The sequence below is a fragment of the Hippopotamus amphibius genome, chromosome 7 (genome assembly GCF_030028045.1).
Source record: "Hippopotamus amphibius kiboko isolate mHipAmp2 chromosome 7, mHipAmp2.hap2, whole genome shotgun sequence".
Classification (NCBI taxonomy): domain Eukaryota; kingdom Metazoa; phylum Chordata; class Mammalia; order Artiodactyla; family Hippopotamidae; genus Hippopotamus; species Hippopotamus amphibius.
The window spans coordinates 114,442,213-114,465,297 of record NC_080192.1 but is presented as its reverse complement, the minus strand read 5'-3'; the positions used below and the strand labels follow the sequence as shown (position 1 = coordinate 114,465,297).

General features: G+C 40.5%; 1 protein-coding gene across 8 annotated transcripts in view; it reads left to right on the top strand.

Moving 5' to 3' along the window:
* The first annotated feature begins 936 nt into the window (after positions 1 to 936).
* MTA3 (metastasis associated 1 family member 3) overlaps positions 937 to 23,085 on the top strand; it is a 159,243-nt gene continuing 137,094 nt past the window's right edge. For 3 of the 8 annotated variants that reach the window (XR_009054597.1, XM_057740913.1, XM_057740914.1), the window contains exons 1-4: positions 1,020 to 1,028; positions 2,226 to 2,286; positions 2,696 to 2,763; positions 13,284 to 13,377. Coding sequence is in view for 7 of the 8 variants with exons in the window: in XM_057740913.1 (XP_057596896.1) it covers positions 2,238 to 2,286; positions 2,696 to 2,763; positions 13,284 to 13,377 (211 nt within the window). In the remaining variant the exon portion in view is untranslated. Of the gene's footprint in view, positions 1,029 to 1,673; positions 1,747 to 2,225; positions 2,287 to 2,695; positions 2,764 to 13,283; positions 13,378 to 23,085 lie in introns of all 8 variants that reach the window. The other 5 variants (XM_057740916.1, XM_057740915.1, XM_057740919.1 and 2 more) reach the window with 3 other exon arrangements.

Below are 23,085 nucleotides of genomic sequence, written 5' to 3'. Positions count from 1 at the left end.
GCATGGGAAAATAATAACTTTAAAAGCTTTAGGCACATAACCAGTTAACAGTCCATCAACAGCAGGCTGATTGGCACTATCTCTTTCTTTGAGGGGTTGTGGTGATGATGAACTGCAGGGCCCTGTTCCCCTAAGGGCAAAGGAAGCCCCCCTCCTCTAATGGTCTCTTCTCCCAGCCGGGCTGCACTGCATATAGGGCCTGTCTAGAGGCAAGGCCTCCAGGTGTGGGCAGATGGGTTCTGTTCAGCCCGCTTTTTGGGTGAACGCGGGTAGACCTGACAATGTAGTTGGGGTAGGCTTGGCAGGGGGCCAGTTTTTCTAGCCTTGTCCCCAGATAGGTCTCTGCTCGGGAAAGCTGAAAGCACCTGGGGTCCTCCTGGGGCCTGCGGGCTGCAGGCCGGCCGCATTAACATCACCACGAGGAAGGCGCCCTGCTGCGAGCATTTATTTGCATCCAAGTGTTTGCACCGAGACTGGGGCTCACGTGCTCGAGGTCACACTGACCGGGGCTCTCCAGGGACAGAAGCGGGGAGGAAGCCCTGTCTCGGGGTGGGCAGGTGCCTGGGTATGCTGGCTGGGGCGATAGGGGCTCTGGAGAGGCTGAGCCCCTGCCGCCACCCCGATGCTCTGATAGCCCCTGGCCCCCACTTGCTGGTGCAGGCCTCGGCTTGGGCCAGGACCCCTGCCCTAGGACCCTCCACTTGCTGTTAGGTCCCCCAAGTCGCCCCCCCTTCCCAATTCCCGGCTGGCCCCATGCGCTCCGGCCTCCCCGGGGCCCGGCAACTCGGCCTCGCTAGCCCGGCGCTGGGGGCGGGCAGCCGCCCCCACCCCTCGGCGTCCCCTCCCCTTCACTTCCCCCTCCCCTTGGTCCCTCCCTCCCCTCCCCCCCGCGGCGAGGCGGCGGCGGCGGCGGCGGCGGCGGCGGCGGCAGCCGAGGCTGAGGCGGCGGCAGCAGCGGCGGGCGGGGCTCGGCTCGGGCTCCGCGGGCGGGCGGGCGGACATGGCGGCCAACATGTACCGGGTCGGAGGTAGGAAGGCTCGGCCCGACCCGGCCCGTCTGGGAGCGGGCTCCGGGAGTGGGGGGTGGGGGCGAGTTGAGCCTCACCGCTGGGAGCCGTGGGCGCCCGGGCTGAGGGCGCGTGGGGCCGGGGACCGGCGGAGGGGGCCGGGGCTGCCCACCGCCCCACGCCCTCCCCTCCCCCCACCCCCGCCGTGGCCCGCGAGGGACCGGGGCCCACCCACACCCCCGCAGCCCGCCCAGGGTTTCAGGGCCAGGCCTGTACTCGAGGGCACGGATTATCAGACACCACCACCCCGACCCATGAAACCCCCATGGGGGTTAGGGGCCGTCGAGCCCCTAAGAGGGTGGTCTTTCCTCGCGTGGCTTCTAGGTATTGGGGGTTTGGAGAGGGTGGAGGTGCATCCCCTCTCCTCTGCTTCTCCCTTCATAGGGGGTGTGCGTGGGGGCGATGGGGGCCCAGCCAGGGGCACAGCTGGATAGGCCTTGTTTGCGGGGACAGGGCCCTGCACCTCTCCTTCGTCACTCTCCCTTCCGTTTCTTGTTCCGACCCCCCCCCCCAAGAATGGGGTTTAGAGGGGCCGGAGCACCGCAGCCTGGGGTGGGGAGTTGAGCTCTGCCTGGACGTTTGCTCTGCTGTCTGCCTCCTTCCCAGCCTTCTGCAGAAGAGAGAAATAAGGTCAAACAAACTTTCTCCCTACTCACGACGCCCTCCTCCCTCTTTCCTGGTAAAAATAATAATTCAGATAAGTGGCGTGTTTGTGTGTGAGAGACTTGCTCTTCTCTGCTCATTAGCCGAGCTCCTTGATGGATGGTGGTGGGAATGGCCTGGCTAAATGAGGCCACTTTGCAGAAGGGAGACGGGAAAGAGCCACGAAGATAGACAATAACAATGCAGCCCAGCCTCAAGTAAACACACAGTGGGAAGTTTCCAGTGAGCCTGTTAGATGAGAGGAAAAACCACACTTGAAAATTTTGACCTTTTTTGTTGAAAGGCTGCAGCAATTGCTTTATAACAAGACCCTAAGTGGATATGGATTAAATATGGTAAATACCGCATGAAAAAGACTGATACCGCCTCCAGAGAGCTCTGCCTCTCAAAAAGTGACCCATCTCCTTTTTTCCCTCCTCATCTTCCTGGATAGAGCTGTGAAAAAGTTTGTTAGTGTTCTGCTCTGCTCACCTAATTTTTTTTTTTTTTTTTAAGTTGGTGATTGAAATGTACTTTAGGCTGCTGAGCCTTTCAAGATGCTCTGAATTTGTCTTAGGTCAGTAGTTTTATGTGAGAAGCATACTCCAGGGCCAATTGGATTGGAGTGAAAAGATGTGGAAGCAGTTATAGTGTGAAAGACATGTTTATTCAGTCCTAACTACTCAGTGATAAGAGGTGTCTTTTTGTTTATTATTAAAGAAATGACACGTGTGGGACGAAAGTCTAGGAGAACTTGAATAAAACATTAATTGAAATGAAAATGCCAGGAAAATAAGGGTCTGTGAATGGTCGGCACATAAGAAGGAGAATATATTAACGTTGCATTACTAAGTTTGCTTTTACCAGGGAATGAATTACAGGCGTGCTTCATTTTGAATGTGAATTACCTAATATAAAAAGTCATAGATTGACAAATGTGAACTTTCTGTTGAAAAGATTAAGCTCGTTACTTCCTTTAATTACAGATTATGTCTACTTTGAGAATTCCTCCAGCAATCCGTACCTCATCAGAAGGATAGAAGAACTCAACAAGGTATACACTGAGTGTTCTTGATTCTGATATTAAGAAATAGTTGTTTTCCATTGAAGAGTAATTGCGTAAAGGGCATAAGAGGTGATTTTACTTTCAGTTCCAGATTCTTTGAAAGTAGAGATTTCAGACTAGAGAATTATACAGGATTCTGAATATTCTTTTGCTTTTTATAATTACCTCTGATATTAAATGTTGGTATTGAATATGTAACATCTGCAGATTTCTTCAGATTGCTTGGAGCTTCTCAGAGCAGGTCACTCCTGTAACTCAGTCTCTTTTTATATTTGAAGTCATAATTTCTTTTTCTCTCTTTTTAGTGCATTTTTCCCCTTCAGCTTGAGGAGGAGGAAATTAGGAAATATAATATTTAAGGGAATTTGTAAAATTCTAGACTAGGCCAATAAGAATACAGTTTTGGTATAATTATAAAGTGGCTTTTTGTACCTTAGGCCCAAGTGAATAAAACTTTTGCATTAAGGTTTGTCCCTGATCACAGGTGTCCAGGATATCAGAAGCATTATCTCTGCTGGCAGTAGCTGAGCTTTTACAGTGGAGGCACTCAAACAGCCATAAACGACATAGACCATAGATTTCTGGTGGTTGAGGGTTACTTGTGTAGCTGGTGAGAATTCATATTGTTAAAATCTTTGGGGCCTGTCTAGCTAATAACTTTCCCCCAAAATACCACCTGGAGGCTGATCCTGTTCTGAGTCCCAGGAAGCCAGGTCTGGCCAAGGGCATGCCTGGCTTATGAGCCTTGAGGTCTTGGTTCACTTTTGGGGATACCCTGGAGACCTTGCATTTTAAAAACTTCCGTAGTATTTGAGACCACCACCAGTGGCCTCAGGCTTAGGTCAGTCTGTGGGTGGAAACTTTGAGATATCTTCCTACTGTGCTTCTCTTTTATATTATTGATGTAAGGTATAAGAATTTAGGCAACTTCAGGAAATTCCCTGGTGGTCCAGTGGTTAGGACTCAGTGCTTTCACTGCCGGGGCCTGCGTTCCATCCCTGGTCAGGGAAGTAAGATCCTGTAAGCTATGCAGCACAGCCAAAAAATAAAATAAAATAAAAATAAATAAATGCTTAAAAAAAAGAATTTAGGCAATTCCACACTGTTCAGTGTATCAGTTTATTTGGAATGTTAGCTAGGATTCAAAGAGAAATACTGGCCTTCGAGACCTGTGTTACTTGTTGCTCCCTGCTTTGTTCATTTGGCTGTAAGTGCAGTAAACTCTTTCTTGACTGTTTCTCTCTCTCTCTTTTTTTTTTTTTTTTTGGCCGCGGTGCGTGTCTTGGGGATCTTAGTTCCTGGACCAGGAATTGAACCCAAGCCTTTGGTAGTGAGAGCGCCGAGCCCTAACTACGGGACCATCTTGGCTGTTTCTGATATGTACCCACCTTAGGACTGTCTAGTTGTTTCCAGTCCTCCATACCTTGTTTTTTCCCCCCATATCATTTATGACCTTCAAATACACTTAATTAATGTGTTTACAAGCAGAGATATTGTTGGTTTGGTTCAGACCACTGCAGTAAAGCAGATATCACAGTAAAGCAAATCACATGAATTTTTTAGTTTCCAGTGCATATAAAAGTTATGTTTACACTATACTGTAGTGTACATTATGTCTAAAAAAAGATGTACATGCCTAAGTGAAAAATACTTTATTGCTAAAAAAATGCTAGCCATCATCTGAGCCTTCAGTGAGTCATAAGATCACTGATTACAGGTTACCATAACAAATATCATAATAACGAAAAGTTTGAAATATTGCAAGATTTAACAGAATGTGACAGACATAAAGTGAGCAAATGCTGTTGGAAAAATGGCACTGATAAGTTGCTCAATCCATAGTAGCCATAAACCATCGATTTGTAAGTATCTGTGAAGTGCAGTGAACTGAAGTGCAATAAAACTGAGGTGTGCCTGTATTTTCATTGCCTCTTTTTCCAAACTAGAATGTAAGCTCTGTGTGTGTAGTGATCTTTTCTGTTCACTAATGCATCCCAAGTGCCTTGGAATAGTGGCTGGCATGTAGTTAAGGCATTCAGTAAACATTTGTTGAATTAATGAATTTCTCAGATGGCTGATGTTGATACTTGTACATGGCTTTTCTGTTTACAAAGTACTTTGATTCATTCATTTTACAAATATTTCTAAGGACCTGCTTCTTGTCAGGTACTTTTATATTTTATTTATTTATTTATTTATTTATTTATTTATTTATTTTTTTAATAAATTTATTGGCTGCATTGGGTCTTCGTTGCTGCACACGGGCTTTCTCTAATTGTGGAGAGCGGGGGCTACTCTTCATTGTGGTGCATGGGTTCGTCATTATGGTGGCTTTTCTCATTGTGGAGCATGGGCTCTAGGTGCGTGGGCTTCAATAGTTGCGGTACATGGGCTCAATAGTTGTGGCTTATACACTCTAGAGCACAGGCTCAAAAGTTGTGGTGCATGGGCTTAGTTGCTCCGCAGCATGTGGGATCTTCCCAGAGCAGGGCTTGAACCTGTGTCCCCTGCATTGACAGGCGGATTCTTAACCACTGCGCCACCTAGGAAGTCCCCTCAGATACTTTTAGATACGCACTTGTAGGAATTGAAGGATGAAGAAGATAGGTCTAGTAGTGGAGAGAGACATCAGTCAAATAATTCCACAAGCAGGAGGAAAATTGCATCTGTGCTAAATTTACAAATGTCAGAGCATGCTGCTCTAGAAGCATGTAATCTGGGGATTCACGTCTGTTACCTCTTTTGTACCTCACTGTACCTTAAACCTCTGCGGTAGATGCGTCATGGATTGTTGTCGTGAAGCAAACTGTGATTAAGTAACTTAAGTGCCGGGGTTACAACTTCTAGCTAGAACCTGGATCATTTCACACTCTTTTGTCATTACATTACTATTCACTTCAAAAGTCCCTCCCCTGCCCCTCTGCTTTCAGCAAAGGGTCATTAATATACTAATAGTTCTTAGGGGACTGGGAATGACTGAACTGTGAGAGATGAGATTCTGTAATTTCAGGAAATGGCAGTTTGAATGGATGACGTATTGATAAAAAGCAACTGGGATTGGCTAATTAATTATGAAATATTTACATAGGACCTTTGTTTCTGAAGTGATGTGCAAGAGAGATCTCATTTTAAGTAATTCATTAAACAAATATTTCTTGAGCCCTTATTATGTAGCAGGCACTTTGCTAGGCTCAGAAATACAACAGTGACCAATATGGACATGGTCTCTGCCCATGCAGGGTCTATGTTCTCATGAGGGAGACACGTCAAAAGATGAGTTAACAGGCGTAAAAAAAATAGTGATAAACGCTGTTAACTTCTAGAGAGGAAATAAGCAAGAACCTTGACATACAGAATAACAGGGGTTGCTTCCTTTGGATATGGAGTAAAGGACATTGAAATTGAGGCCTAAAGGATGAGAAGGAGGTAGTCTTGAGAGAGGGGCTACAAGGAGTTCCAGAAAAGCCGGGCAGGTCAGAGGTCAAGTTGGCTAAGTGGGGAAATCTAACATGCTTGGAAAATCCAAATAATGAATTAAAGAACAGCTGATATATTCTAATTGATAAGCTAAGAGAAGAGACATTAACCTATTTTATTAACTTTCTTCTGAATAGGATGTGTTTTCCAAATTCGCTGGCAGTCCAGTGGTTAGGACTCGGTGCTTTCACTGCTGGGGCCCACATTCATTTCCTGGTCAAGGAACTAAGATCCTGCAAGCTGCGCGGCAAGGCCAAAAAAGAAAAAAGAAAAAAAAAAAAGGATGTGTCTTTTTAAAAAAATTCTTAGGATAAGCTGTCAATCACTGTTTTGATAGAAAATTCACTTTTATAGGATAATGGTCCCTGGTTTTTTTAAAAAAATCCTATTGGAAATGTTATTTGCTCAGAAAGCAGAACTATAGTATTTTCTTTTTTTTTTAATTAAAGAAATAGACTTTTGTCTCAATTTTTATTCCCTACAACTTTTAGTTGCAAAATTAAATATACTGGTTGATGAACAGTTCAACACTGGTTATCTTTTTTTTTTGGCCACATCAAGTGGCTTGATGGAATCTTAATTCCCTGACCAAGGATCGAACCCCGGTGGTTGGAAGTGAAAGCATGGAGTCCCAACCACTGGACCGCCAGGAAATTCCAACATTGTTTATCCTACATACCCTCTTTTCCTCTCCTCTAAATTGTACTCAGATATAGTGATGATGATCTTTTGGAGGAAGAATATAAAGTTAAAGTAGAAAACTTTTTGGTAAATTTTATTTAGTCATCATTTAGCTTAGGTGTTGCTCTTCTAAAAATTTAGTCTGCACATATGTGGGAAGAAAGCTTAGTGTGTATAATGATGAGGATACGGTCTCAGGAAATTTTGGAAGTTACGTTTGTGGATAAATTTAATGTTATTTGCTATTGATTTTTTTTGGTGTGTTCTGTTATGTAATTTATATGTATCTTTGTATTCTGTATATTTTATTAGCCATCCAGTTTGCTCTGAGATTAATTTTAATGTTTAGGGTCTTTTTTTTTTTTTTTCGATGGGGAGAAGGGAGCCACTAACTTCTTTGCCCATCTAATCTTGTCCCCAGCCCCAGTCTGTATTTGCACATGTAAGATTTTGCACATAATTTCAGGAGATCCCTTCAAAACTCTTTTTATGGAACCCAAGTTAAGACCCCTCCTGACATTTAGGATCTGTTGGGAATAAGGACAGAAATTGGGGAAAAGAAAGTTCCTGTCCATTTGTTCTTTAAGTGTTTGGTTTTTTGTTTTTTAATAATGTACTTTCTAAGTCTGGGATGGAATGGGCATGAGTGTGAGGTAGACTAAAAGCCCCTTATTGCTGGAGGATGTTTTACTAAACATGTTTGACAGAATAGGGATTTAAGAGGCTGCAACCTAAATGAAGAACACAGGAAAGAAATTGCTGTTCATTGTAGGTTCTTCATTATACCTGTCTCCACTTTTCCCACCTGTGAGATTTGTTCATATCCTTCTTTTTTCTTGGGCTACTCAGTCCTCTAGACTTCACCTGTTGGACTACTTTCTTTCCTAGCCAGCTAGGGACCCTCTACCCATTTTCCTCCTCCAGCCACTTTCCTCCTCCTTGAAGCTTTTTCTGCTTTTCCCCCAACAGGTGGTACTTCTTGCCTCCATGAGTGAAAAGTGGAGTCTGGCGGGGAAAAGAAAGGGGTAAAGGAAAATAGTGCTGGGAATTTGTCTGGAATGTTTTACTTTTATGCCTCAGTTGTGGGGAACCAGTGAAGGTTCTGGGTGAGGGACATGATTACAGATGGGCTTTGGAAAGTTGGAGAAGAGATGACACGAAAACAGGCATCCTTGCTAGAGCAGAGGCTCGGTGAGGGCAGGCACCATGCATCCGCAGTGCTTAGCCTGTGCTGGGTCACATAGGAAGAGCGCAAAAGAAATTTGGTGACTTTATACACACAAAATATTTAACCTAAGTCTTGAGAGCTATGCTTCCTAGATTATTTGTGGTGGAAGATTTTTAAGAATTTTGAATATTGTAGATTGCTTTTGTAAAATTTAAAAAAGTGAATAGAGAAATGAAATTTAAAGTGGGCTTATAAAAATGAAAGCTTTTGGGGACTTCCTAGGTAGTGCAGTGTTAAAGAATCCACCTGCCAGTGCAGGGGACACGGGTTTCATCCCTACTCCAGGAAAATCCCACATGCCGCGGAGCAACTAAGCCTGTACGCCACAACTATTGAGTCTGTACTCTAGAGCCTGCGAGCCACAACTATTGAGCCCATGTGCCGCAACTGCTGAAGCCTACACACCCAGAGCCCAGAGCCCATGCTCCACAACAAGAGATGCCACCGCAGTGCCTGTACACCACAATGAAGAGTAGCCCTTCTCGTCGCAACTAGAGAAAGCCTTGGTGCAGCAACGAAGACCCAGTGCAGCCAATAAATAAATTAAAAACACAACCTTTAAAAAAAAATGCAAGCCCCATTTTTCATTATTAGATTCAATAGATATGAAATTAACTCTCAAATACTATAATGCAGTTCTTTTTTTTTTTTTAAGCTCTTTATTGGAATATAATTGCTTTACACCCTTGTACCAGCTTTGAGGTACACCAAAGTCAATCAGCTGTATTTATACATATATCCCCATATCCCCTCCCTCCTGTGACTCCCTCTCATCCTCCCTGTCCTGGCCCTCTAAGGCATCACCCATCATCGAGTTGATCTCCCTGTGTTATGCAGCAACTTCCCACTAGCTATCTATTTTACAGTTGGTAGTGTATATGTGTCCATGCTACTCTCTCACTTCATCCCAGCTTCCCCTTCATCCCCCACCCCCCCAACCCTGTGTCCTCCAGTCTATTCTCTGCATCTGCATCCTTATTCCTGCCCTGTCACTGAGTTCGTCAGTACCATTTTGTTTTTTTTAGATTCCGTATATATGAGTTAGCATACAGTATTTGTTTTTCTCTTTCTGGCTTACTTCATTCTGTATGACAGACTCTAGGTCTATCCACCTCATTACATATAGCTCCATTTCATTCCTTTTTATGGCTGAGTAATATTCCATTGTATATATGTGCCACATCTTGTTTATCCATTCATCTGTTGATGGGCATTTAGGTTGCTTCCATGTCCTGGCTATTGTAAATAGTGCTGCAGTAAACATTATGGTACATGTTTCTTTTTGGATTATGGTTTTCTCTGGGTATATGCCCAGGAGTGGGATTACTGGATCATATGGTAGTTCTATTTTTAGTTTTTTTTTTTTTTACATAAATTTATTTATTTATTTTATTGGCTGTGTTGGGTCTTTTTTGCTGTGCACGGGCTTTCTTTTAGTTGCCATGAGTGGGGGCTACTCTTCATTGTGCTGCGTGGGCTCCTCATTGCTGTGCCTTCTCTTGTTGCGGAGCATGGGCTCTAGGTGCGTGGGCTTCAGTAGTTGCAGCACATGGGCTCAGTAGTTGTGACTCATGACCTCTAAAGTGCAGGCTCAATAGTTGTGGCACATGGGCTTAGTTGCTCCACAGCATGTGGGATCTTCCTGGAGCAGGGCTCGAACCCATGTCCCCTGCATTGGCAGGTGGATTCTTAACCACTGCACCACCTAGGAAGCTCTATTTTTAGTTTTTTAAGGAACCTCAAAACTGTTTTCCATAGTGGCTGTACCAACTTACATTCCCACCAACAGTGCAGGAGAGTCCCCTTTTCTCCACACCCTCTCCAACATTTATTGTTTCTAGATTGTTTGATGATGGCCATTCTGACCCGTGTGAGGTGATACCTCATTGTGCTTTGACTTGCATTTCTCTGATGATTAGTGATGTTGAGTACCTTTTCATGTGTTTGTTGGCTATCTGTATGTCTTTGGAGAAATGTCTATTTAGGCCTTCCGCCCATTTGTGGGTTGGGTTATTTGCTCTTTTGGTATTAAGCTGCATGAGCTGCTTGTATATTTTGGAGATTTATCCTTTGTCCATTGCTTCATTGGCAACTATTTTTTCCCATTCTGAGGGTTGCCTTCTTGCCTTGTTTATGGTTTCTTTCACTGTGCAACAGCTTTTAAGTTTCATTAGGTCTCATTTGTTTATTCTTGATTTTATTTCCATGATTCTAGGAGGTGGGTCAAAAAGGATCTTGCTTTGATGTATGTCATAGAGTGTTCTGCCTATGTTTTCCTCTAGGAGTTTGATAGTGTCTGGCCTTACATGTAGGTCTTTAATCCATTTGGAGTTTATTTTTGTGTATGGTGTTAGGAAGTGTTCGAATTTCATTCTTTTACATGTTGCTGTCCAATGTTCCCAGCACCACTTATTGAAGAGGCTGTCTTTTTTCCATTGTATATTCGTGCCTCCTTTGTCAAAGATAAGGTGCCCGTATGTGCTTGGGTTTACCTCTGAGTTCTCTATTCTGTTCCATTGATCTTCCTTTCTATTTTTGTGCCAGTACCTACTGTCTTGATCACTGTGACCTTGTAGTATAAGTTTGAAGTCAGGAAGCCTAATTCCACCAACTCCATCTTTCCTTCTCAAGATTGCTTTGGCTATTCGGGGTCTTTTGCGCTTCCGTACAAATTGTAAGATTTCTTCTTCTAGTTCTGTGAAAAATGCCATTGGTAATTTGATAGGGATTGCGTTGAATCTGTAAATTGCTTTGGGTAGGATAGTCATTTTCACAGTGTTGATTCTTCCAATCCAAGAACGTGGTATGCCTCTCCATCTGTTTGTGTTGTCTTTGATTTCTTTTTTTTTTTTTTTCATGGCGCACAGGCTTAGTTGCTCCGCGGCATGTGGGATCTTCCTGGAGCAGGGATTGAACTCATGTCCTCCGCATTGGCAGGCGGATTCCCAACCACTGCGCCACCTAGGAAGCCCCTGTCTTTGATTTCTTTCATCAGTGTCTTAGTTTTCTGCATACAGGTCTTTTGCCTCCTTAGGCAGGTTTATTCCTAGGTTTTTTTTTTTTATAGTAAGTTTTAAATTTATTTATTATTTAATTATTTATTTATTGTATTGGCTGCGTTGGGTCATCGTTGCTGCACACAGGCTTTCTCTAGTTGTGGTGAGCGGGGGCTACTCTTCGTTATGGTGCGCAGGCTTCTCATTGAGGTGGCCTCTCTTGTTGCAGAGCACGGGCTCTAGGCACGTGGGCTTCAGTAGTTGCAGCACATGGGCTCAGTAGTTGTGGCTCACGGGCTCTAGAGCGCAGGCTCAATAGTTGTGGCACACGGGCTTAGTTGCTCCACGGCATGTGGTATACTTCCTGGGGCAGGGATCGAACCCGTGTCCCATGCATTGGCAGGCGGATTCTTACTCACTGCGCCACCTAGGTAGTCCTATTCCTAGGTATTTTATTCTTTTTGTTGCATTGGTAAATGAGAGAGTTTCCTTAATTTCTCTTTCTGCTTTTTCATTGTTAATGTATAGGAATGTAAGAGATTTCTGTGCATTAATTTTGTATCCTGCTACTTTACTAAATTCATCGATTAGTGCTAGCAGTTTTCTGTTAGAGTCTTTAGGGTTTTCTCTGTATAATATCATGTCACCAATACAGTTATTCTTAATTTCTGTACTCATTTTGTTACACAGTAACAGTTGTGGACTGGGCCTTGGATCACAATTTCAGTAGCTCAGCTTTAGAGGAATGCTTGAAGGGGGTGTGTGTATGTACAGTAGAGAAGAGGAGGAATACTGTAGTTGTAAACTACCTAATAGCCAAGTGTGTACAAGGTTCAGAAATGAGTATTTATTTTCAACTATGCCCCTCCACCCCAAGCAGGTTTAAATAAGAATTTAATTAGCTTTATAGAATATCTTTATTGGAGGAACTCAGCAGTGAGGGAGAAGAAAACACATATGCCTTAAAACTCTTGCTTTGGGTTTTTAACATGCTTTTGCCTCAAGAAGACAAAATGATAAAACACGGATAATTGAAGTCGTTGATAGATTTTATTTACATGGAAATACTGGCCTGTTCATTTAGCAGATTGCTGGATCATTACTTCTGGAGGATGTATTTGATCACAATATTGTGAAATATAGAAGCACTTTGGTTAAGATTTAATATGATTTCAATTTTAAGGGGCAATATTTCTACCAGACTGTTTCTCACTCTAAAATACTGCCGCTGAACTTCATAAAACTGACAAATTTACTGCAGCACATATATATTATTTCTTTTTGTCTGAGTATATCAGTAAGCCCAGAGAGATTCTGAAAATTTGTTCTCAAATTTGTTTGAAATTGGAAATCACAATGGCTTTTTATTGTAACCTGTGTGTTTTTACAGTGAACTTCGTAGTGAAAAATTGACCTTGAAAGCTCTCAGAATTTAATAAAGGAGGAGTCCCAGCCCCAGCTGCAGTAAATTACAACCTAACTGAATATTGATTGTATTCTAGACTGTAGTCAAAGGGAAATAAGAGCTTCAGTGTTCATAACTCAAGGTTTTTAATACTTTCATATGTGAAGGTAAACTAAGTACTACCAAGAATATTGACCATTATGGATTCATAGACTCCCTTGAGCTGAGAATGCTTTTCCAAGTTATCTGGTCTACCTCACGTGTTGACTGCCCTGCACCTGCAGAGCTTCACCATTAGTTGAACATGGGGGTGTTTAGAAGGGGGCTGGGTGATTTTGCACTTAGCCTGTGCCTCTGGGAGAGGGTTTGGAGGACTGTGTTTAACTGTCTTAAGTTATGTTGTGGCTTTTTAAATTTTGGGGATTAGTTTCTTAAGGCTAATCAGAGTTAACTATGTCTGGCTTTAGTCATTAAAGCTTGTCTGATCACTTTAGTTTAATTGATGCCAGTGAGTTACTTTATGTTTGACATTTCAGTTTCACTTGGAATTTTTGCAAATGTTGCTCATCCTTATTTGAATCTTTTAGCTCTCTGATTATCCTGCAGTGGTTGGCAAAGTAAATGAGAATGATCTTATAATTATGCTGTCTCTAGTTTTGTTTTATAAACTACTTGAATCTAATATTCAGTACAGATGACTTTTATTTTTCTTATTTCTTAGACTGCAACTGGCAACGTGGAAGCAAAAGTAGTGTGCTTTTATAGACGACGAGATATTTCCAACACGCTTATAATGCTTGCAGACAAGCATGCTAGTAAGTTAATTGTCTTTTTTTGGGAAATTAAAATGTGTTTTGAGCTTTTGTTTTCCATGATATGAGGAAAAGTACTTTATGTTACCTATAGCTTTTTGGTTTCCCATTTGTCTTTCTCTTAGTTAGATGGGAGTAGGTTTTTGGGTGGTTCTTGGTTTTAGTATATATTTTTTAGGATACACCATATGTTTATTAATTAGTTAAGATGTTGAAATAGAAGTCTTTGCAAATAGGCTTTAGCAGACAATCAGGGCAGTGTTTTGCCATCTCCCATTTTCCATGGTGGTTTGAAGCTTTGAATATGAGGAAATTTATACTTCACTAGTATTTTGGAGGTTTTTTTCCTCCTCTCTAAAACAACTAGGTTGTATTTACAGTTTTTAAAATTTCGGGTATTTATTATATGTTTATAGTATTAGGAATGTGTGGAAAAAAGTTTGCTAGAGAAAGAAGTACGAAGTGATAGTTATGGAAGATTCCTGTAGATAGCAACTCTGAGCGTTTCTTTGTAGTTTAATCTTCACCTTGTGCTTTCTCCCCATAGTCAACAGCTTTGACATATTTTAGCCCCTTTGATTTTTTTTTAAAACAAGTCAATAAAAAAGTGATCTAAATTTAAAGAAGTATAAGTACTTTATTTTGAAAGTCATTTTCATCCTACAAAATATGTAATGAAACTAGGACTATATGTATGTGTATTTTTCAGCTTAATACTGTAATGTGTCAGACTCTGGTCTTGGGGCTTCTGAACCTTTTGAAATGTTTTGGTGGTGGGGGAAGGGAGGCTGTTTGTGTACAGGTTTGTACCATGTCTGCCTGAAAATGATTTCCCCACTATATTACCAATTTAACCAAGCAGATTGGTTGTCTGTCTCATAAGTTAAAGTCCTATATTTTCTGATGTAGTTCATAGTGTTTTTCAATTTCTTTCCGTTTTTTATAGAGAAAGTGTTAATTATGATAGGGGTTATTCTATAGTATTTACAAATTATATATTGACAGATTCAGGGCAATCGTATTTATTCCTCATGTAGGAGACCAAAGTATTGCTTTTTAAAATGACATACCAATCAGTTATTTTAGCTGTAGCTGAAATCTAGAAATTAAATGTGTTATTAAAGTATCTGTGCAAAATTATTTGGATTTTATTCACCATTTATAACAAACTTAAGAAAGATAAAATATCTCATTTATATTCATGTACTTTGGTTTTAATTTAGCTTCTGAAGTTGTTGCAAAGGTAGTGAGGTATAAAAATGATTAGGGGGTCAGTATGGCTGCCTTTTGGTTCTATTTTAGGCTTGTAAATGTAGAAAATCAGTTTTTTCAGAATTGATTAGGCTCTTAGTATTGACTCATAGAAATGAAATTTTAAGAAACTTAAGAATTAATCAGAGTATGTAATGGCAGTCATGCAGTTTAAAGAAAGACCTGGGTTCAGATTCCGGTTGGTTACTTGCCTTGGGAAAATTTCTTAACTTCTCACATCTGCATTTTCCTCATTTGTAAAATGGGGTTGAAAAAAATCACCTCATTTTTAATTATACATATTTTACCACAGTTAAAAAAAATTAAGGGTGAGAATTCCCCAGTGGTCCAGTGGTTAGGACCCTATGCTTTCTTTACCAAGGCTCTGTGTTCAATCCCTGGTTGGGGAATTAAATCCTGCAAGCTGCATGGTACAGCCAAAAATTAAAAAAAAAAAATCTAAAATTGCATACTTTAATGAAAAAAATTGAAACCAAAATTAAGGGAAAAATTATGCCAGCATTGATGTGAGGATTAAATGACCTAAGGAATGGCTTATACTGGGTGCTTAATAAATGTCAGTTGGTTTTTCTTCCTCAGTGATTTGTAGATCATCTCTTTGGGTGGATTACTTCTATCTACATTCACCTGTTTCCTTCCATTATTTATTGATTTTACTCTCAAAGGTAACAATATGTCCATGTACAATAGAGTTAGCAGTATCGACTATCTTTCTGTTTTGGTATTGACTAAAACTTCACATGGGGAGAATAAAATTGCCTGAATGGGTCATACTTTATAAAGAGGTTTTGGGGGGGATAATGGAGAGAGTGTCATATATTAGAAAGATTTCAAAACTAGAGTCCTGGATATGGATGCTGCTTAATTTTCCTGAGCCTTAGTTTCTCCATTTTTTTGTGGGCTTCTTTAAAACTTTTTATTGCATAAGATTTCAAACATATAAAAGTACAGAGAATAGTATAATACACCTGATGTTTCCATTATTCTGCTTTAACAGTTATTAATACATGACCAATTAATTCATCTAGACTCCTACTTGTCCCACTATTTTGAAGCTCATCAGAGAAATCTTAGTTTTTCATCAGTAAATATTTCAGAATGTATTTCTAAAAGATAGGGCTTCATTCAAACTTACAGGAAATGCCCAGAATATACAAGGAACTCCAGTGTGCCCTTTACCCAGATTCAGCAATTAACATTTTATCATTCTTTATATATATAATATATTCTTTATTATATATATTTTTCCTGAACCATCTAAGAGTAAGTTGGAGACTTTAGAGTGTTTTTCCTAAATGTACGAAAATTCTTTTACATAATCACAGTGTAGTAAACATCTCAGGAAACGTAATATTTACACAAAACTATATCTCATTCACAATCCTTATTCAGATTTCACATCTCAACAGTTTTCTGCATAGCTATGTATTTTTTCCTTTGTCTAGAATAAAATCAAGAATTACACATTGTATTTTATTATCATGTATCCTTGATATGGAAGCAATTCCTTAGTCTTTGTGGGTTTTTTTGTTTTGTTTTGGCCCCAAGCTTGGCATGCAGGGGAATGCAGGGTTAGTTCCCCATCCCACCCCTGTGCCTCCTGCAATGGAAGCGCCCCCTGCAGTGGAAGCACGGAGTTTTAACCACTGGACCGCCAGGGAAGTCCCTTTATGTTTTTTGAACTTAACATTTTGTTGAATATGGCTCAGTTTGTGTTTGTGTAGTGTTTCCTCATAATTAGATTCAGATTATATATTTTTTGTAGGGATGCCACAGAGGTGATGATGTGTCCTCAATCAGTTAGGACAAACCCATGTAATTGGATCTGTCTTAATAATGGTGATGTTGGGTTTGATGACTTGATTAAGGTGATGTTCCTTTGTATCCAGTAAGTTATTTTGGGGAAGGTACCTGGCAACTATGAAATATCTTGTCTTTGGTCAAACATTAAAGCACCTATTTTAACATCCATTGATTATTTAGAATTCTGTAAACATTAGTATCCTCAAATATCTAGTTAGTTTTCAAATTTTTTCTTTTATAATACTTTTTCTCTTTTATAGTTTGTTTAAATTGGGGCCCAAATAAGGTTAATAGAGTATGATTGGTTGGTAAGACTCCTGTCTTTTTTTTCTTGTCCATGTAAAAAATTGATATATAATTCACATAGCATAAAATTCATGCTTTTAAACTGCATAATTTAGTGGTTTTCAGGATACTTACAAAGCTGTATAACCATTACTACTGCTAATTTCAGATTATTTTCATCACCCCAAAAAGAAGCCAGTTACTCCCTATTCTCCCTTTCTCTCAGGCCCTGGCAATCTCTGATCTACTTTCTGTCTCTAAAGAGTTGCCTTTTCTGGACATTTCATTTAAATGGAATCATACAGTATGTGATTTTTTTGTCTGGCTTCTTTTCACTTAGCATAATGTTTTCAAGTTTCTTCCATGTCATAGCATGAATTCCTTCATTCCTTTTTATAGCTAAATGATATCACATTGGGTGGATGTACTACATTTTGTTTATTCAATCAGTTAATGGACATTTGGATTGTTTCCAACTTGCTGGTTATTATGAATAATGCTGTCATGAACGTTCCTGTACAAGTTTTTATGAGGACATCCTTAAGTCTTTTAATCTATAGATACATATTATTTCATATTCTCTCTCTCAATATTTTGTTGAAGATGGTTCATCCTGTTGAGTTTCCTTTGGCTTGGAGTTTGTTTATTGCATCTCTATTGTGTCCTTTACCATGTTTCTCCGTAGGTGGATAGTTAGATCCAGATTCTAGAGGATCAAAATCTAGAGTTTTATTTGTGGGATGGGGTGGGGGTACAAGATCACTTCATGGGTAGCATTGTGTACTTCTGTCATGAGGTCCATAATGTATTGTTGCCTATCTCTCTTTTTTTAAAAGCATTTTATGTACTTTGAAATAATCTAAGATTTACAAAAAATCTATTAAAAACATTACCACGAATTCCATATGGCCTTCATTAAGATTCCCCAAATGTTAACGTTTAATATGTTTGCTCTGTTATTCTATCTTTGTACATGTTAATATTTTTTAACCATTTGAAAGTAAGTTGAAGACATATTTCCCATAACCCCTAAATATAACTTCAGTGTGTATCTTCTAAGAATAAGGACATTCTTTTTCTAACACCAGCATGATAATAATCTATGAACTTATTCAGATTTTGGAAAATTTCCTACCGATGCCTTTTATTGCAAAAGAGAATAAATAGAATTTTTATGAAGAATTTTTAAGCTATCTTTTTGTGAAGTTATCAATCTTTGACGATTGCCTTAATCTGTTTATTCACTAAAGTTGCAAAACTTGTGCTTTTAAAACTATCATTCCCTCATGTGTTGCGTGGAATATTTCTATGAAGAGAATATTCCCTTTGTCAACTATCAGGTTACTCTTCAGGTTTAGATCTTATAAGAAAGGTAGGTTAAATGCTTGATGAGGTTTTTGCCCTTTTTAGTTACCAATTCTCAGAAATAGTAAGGTGGTTCCCGGCATTCTCCAAAGATCACCAGTTGATTTCTTTTTTGGTTTCATCATGAATGCAAGGGTTTGTACATATTTGATATTTATTATCAATTATTATCCTTATTGATACTTGGGTTGTCTCATCTTTAGCCAGTGGGGGTTATTTAGGTTTGTTCTTGAGTCATTTTGAAATGATCCCAGTGGTCTTTATTCTCTTACTTGCTTTCTGATATAAGATGTTCTAGGTTCATCTTTTATGCTTCTTGCCCCAGACATATGTCTCCACAGAGTCCTGATTTCTTTTACTGGGAAATGGTCTTGGATGCCACAATCTAAGCATTAGGGATGGACTCTTTTGAGAGAGGGTGGTGCTATTCCTATGTTGTCATGCATTTAACAGATTGTACTATTTGGTATATTCTTCAGAATCAAAAAATATCTGACTTGAGTACTTGTTACTGATTCTTCGTTTCTAAGGTAATGTCACTAAAAGCTGCCATATGTACTTTGCATTTTAAAAGCAATGTTGATTCCCTTCATCTAAAAGAAATGGAATTTCTCATTAAAGGAGTGATAACAGTTAGGGATGGATATGGTTCTCAGGACTGATGGACTCTTTTTTTTAAAAAAATAAATTTATTATTTATTTATTTATTTACTTATTGGCTGTGTTGGGTCTTCGTTGCTGCACACGAGCTTTCTCCAGTTGCAGTGAGTGGTGGCTACTCTTTGTTGTGGTGTGTGGGCTCCTCATTGCCGTGGCTTCTCTTGTTGCGGAGCACGGGCTCTAGGCATGTGGGCTTCAGTAGTTGTGGCACATGGGCTCAATAGTTGTGGCACATGGGATTAGTTGCTCCTCAGCATGTGGGATCTTCCTGGAGCAGGGATCGAACCTGTTCCCCTGCATTGGTAGGCCGATTCATAACCACTGCACCACCTGGGAAGCCCCTGGACTCTTTGAAAGTGAAGAATTTCATCAGTACTCTCTTTGATCTTTCATATATTTTAGATGCGTACTTTTTTTTTTAAGCTCTTTATTGGAATATAATTGCTTTACACTCTTGTACCAGCTTTTGAGGTACACCAAAGTGAATCAGCTGTATTTATACATATATCCCCATATCCCCTCCCTCCCACGATTCCCTCCCACCCTCCCTGTCCTGGCCCTCTAAGGCATCACCCATCATCGAGTTGATCTCCCTTTGTTATACAGCAGCTTCCCAGTACAGTTGGTAGTGTATATACGTCTATGCTACTCTCTCATTTCGTCCCAGCTTCCCCTTCGCCCCTACCCCCAACCCCGTGTCCTCCAGTCCATTCTCTGCATCTGCATCTTTATTCTGACACATGTACTTATTATGTATTGTGATTCTTGAAATATAGAGCTTTAGAAAAATAAATTTTGTGTCATCTTCATTTTTAACCTGATAGGCAAAAGGTAAAGTGTTTACTGTACCTACAGCTCTCTTCCTTCCATAGAGTTTTCTTGCCAGCTTTTCAGCTGTGTCACTTACTCTGGGCTGAAGTTGGGACATAGTGAAAAATGGCAGAAATGAGAATAGTTCTTTTACTTACTAGTGCTTGTTCTGTTTACCCCTGCCATTGTACGCCAACATCCACATGCTTTGTGGAAGGAGAAAAGGAAAGAAGATGGGAAGATTTATTTATTCTTACTTAGAATTATAAAACCACAATTAGCTGTTGGAGAGAATTGGGGAGAAGTTGATCCAGCCTACCTTAAGTCCTGTTCATAAAGTTTACGAACTTATTTATGTTTCTGACACTTTTGTGTTATTATTGTAAGTAGAGTCAGAAAGCAGTGTTGACACTAATCTTGAATTTTTAAATGATAAGATGTTTCAGGTTGTGATAATATTATTAGGCAATAAGGTTATGATTTGTTTCAGGTAAAAGGTGAGGTGACTTCTATACCCAGTTCTTATTACAACCTAGTCTGAGTCATATTCTTACAAAATGTTTTGGTGTCAAAGGGCATATTGGGAACTTTCTTTTTTAAGATTCGTGCAGTATATGATTCAGAGTTATTAAAAAGGTGTAGAATGTTTAGGGACTTCCCTGGCAGTCCAATGGTTAAGAATCCATGCTTCCACTGCAGGTGGCATGGATTCGATCCCTGGTTGGGGAGGTAAGATCCCGCATGCCGCACAGCGAGGCCCTCCCCCCCAAAAAAATTTAGAATGTTTAATGTCTTACAGGATTTTTGGGCTAGAAGCGGGATTTTATAAAAGAGTTGGCACTTCTATTTAAAAGTTTTGGGACCAGTAATCACGATTGATTGTTACTTCAGAGTACTGAAATTGGATGTTTTGAACACAGTTCTGCCTTTTCCAGCTTTCTTTCCTGGCCTTAGCACACAATTTGTGCATTCTGAGTGCTTAGTGTTAAGTTCTTTAACGTTGGGAACATGGTTTTGATCATCTTTCCGGCCTTTGTGTGTCTTGTTTGCTCTAGTTGCTCCACAAGTGTTTGTAGCTTTAAATTTACCAGGGGAACAAATTTGAAGAACAGCCAGGCTACCAGTTGTTTACTTTTAGCATCTTGGTTGGCTAAAAAGAATCTGTGGTGGTTAAAACATGGTCCTCAACTTCTTTGACATTCCTTCCATTGACAGGTAGAGTCCATGTCTTCTCCCCTTGGATCTGGGGGGGGAGGGGGGGGGTTGTGACCAGTACAGTGTTGTGGAAGTAATGCTGTGTGACTCTTAAGGCTAGGTCATAAAAAGCCAGCTTCTACCTGGTTTTCTTGGAATGTTTGCTCTCAGGATATTTCTGCTTGGAACTCAGCCATTATACTGTGAGAAAACCAGGCTACATGGCATGGCCATTTGTAGGTGCTAAGGTTGATGGGTCCTGTCTGAGCCCAGGCAGAGCCACCAGCTGTTCCAGCCTCAGCTGTTTGAGTTCCTCTTGAGGCCCCAGTTATTGTGAAGCAAAGACAGGAGTTCTGTGCTGTGCCCTGTCTGAATTCCTCACCCACTGAACCTGTGAGCAAAGTAAAACAGTTGTTTTGTATCACTGAGTTTTGGGGTGATTTGTAACTCAACAATAGATGATGTAACTGGAATAGGATCATAATAGGTTTTTCTATTATGGGATATTTTCAGTGACAGTTTAAAATCAGTATCTAAGCTTGTGACTGTCTACTAAAAGTATTGAATGAGGGACTTCCTAGGTGGTGCAGTGGTTAAGAATCTGCCTGCCAATGCAGGGGACACAGGTTTGATCCCTGCTCCAGGAAGATCCCACATGCTGTGGAGCAGCTAAGCCCATGCACCACAACTATTGAGCCTGTGCTGTATAGATCGTGAGCCATAGCTGTTGAGCCCATGTGCCGCAACTATTGAAGCTTGCATGCCTGGAGCCCATGCTTTGCAACAGGAGAAGCCACCGAAATGAGGAGCCTGTGCACCACGATGAAGAGTGGTCCCTGCTTGCTGCAACTAGAGAAAGCCTGTGTGCAGCAACAAAGACCCAACATAGCCAATGAATAAATAAATAAATAAATTTATTTTAAAAAAAGTATTTAATGAACTATTAGTTTTCTCTAAGTAAACTTCATTTTCTTTTGACAGATTGATTAAATGAAGAGCTCTTGCCCCAATGCCTTCCTGCTTATAAATGATTTTTGGCCACTTTGAGCACAAGTCAGGAAAAATGCCCTCTTTATTATTCTGAAGTGAAATTCATCATTAGTATAACTTATGTGTATAATGTAAAAACAAAACAAATTCAATATTCTAACTGAAATATAAAAGAAAAAATTTATAAGACAGTAGAATATTTTGTAATTTAATAGGATCATAAATACTGTATTTCAATATGTGTAAATGCTGAGGCATGACCATAGTGGAAGATACAACGAAATTGTGAAATGTTTGCGTGTATGCATAGAATCAGTAGCAATGCAGCAGTTATAAATTAGACTGGTGTTTTGTACTAGAAACTAATATTTACTGAGATCTTTCAAAATGATACTGTTGGTCAGTTCTGAACAAAACACTGTCCTCTTTTTATATGATGACTACATTGCTGGAAAAGTCAGTTATATTAAAACCATACCCCAAATATTTTGTGTTCTCATACATAAAATGGAATTGGCTGTAGTCTCAGATAACAGAATCATGCTTTTCACTTACATGAATGTCCAGAGAGATATTTCAAAGTCATGTGAATCATGGACTGTCCTCTGCTGTGTACTTATATATCTATGGGATACCTAACATCCTTGTCTTCCCTCTGTGAAGTGTTATAGATGTTGTGGTAGTAATGCCCCCCACCTCACCCTTTCCAGAGGTGTCCTTGGGGTGTGGGCTAGTACCCATTTAAGAACCATGGCAGGGCTTCCTAGGTGGCGCAGTGGTTAAGAATCCGCCTGCCAATGCAGGGGACACAGGTTCGATCCCTGCTCCAGGAAGATCCCACATGCCACGGAGCAACTAAGCCCGTGTGCCAAAAAAAAAAAAAAAAAAAAAAAAAAAAAAAAAAAAAAAAAAAAAAAAAGAACCATGGCACTGGGACTTCCCTGGTGGTGCAGTGGTTAAAAATCTGCCTGGAAATGCAAGGGACACGGGTTCAATCCCTTGTGCGGGAAGATCCCACATGCCGTGAAGCAACTAAGCCTGTGAGCGACAACTGCTGAACCTGCACTCTAGAGCCCACGATCCAGAACTACTGAGCCCATGTGCTCTAGGGCCCGTGTGCCACAACTACTGAGCCTGCGTGCTGCAGCTACTGAAGCCTATGCCTGGAGCCCGTGCTCTGCAACAAGAGAAGCCACCACAATGAGAAGCCTGCTCACCGCAACTAAGAGTAGCCCCTGCTCCAAAGCAAGAGAAAGCCTAGGCTCAGCAATGAGGACCCATTGTAGCCAAAAAAAAAAAAAAAAGTACAACCACGGCACTTAATGCAGTATC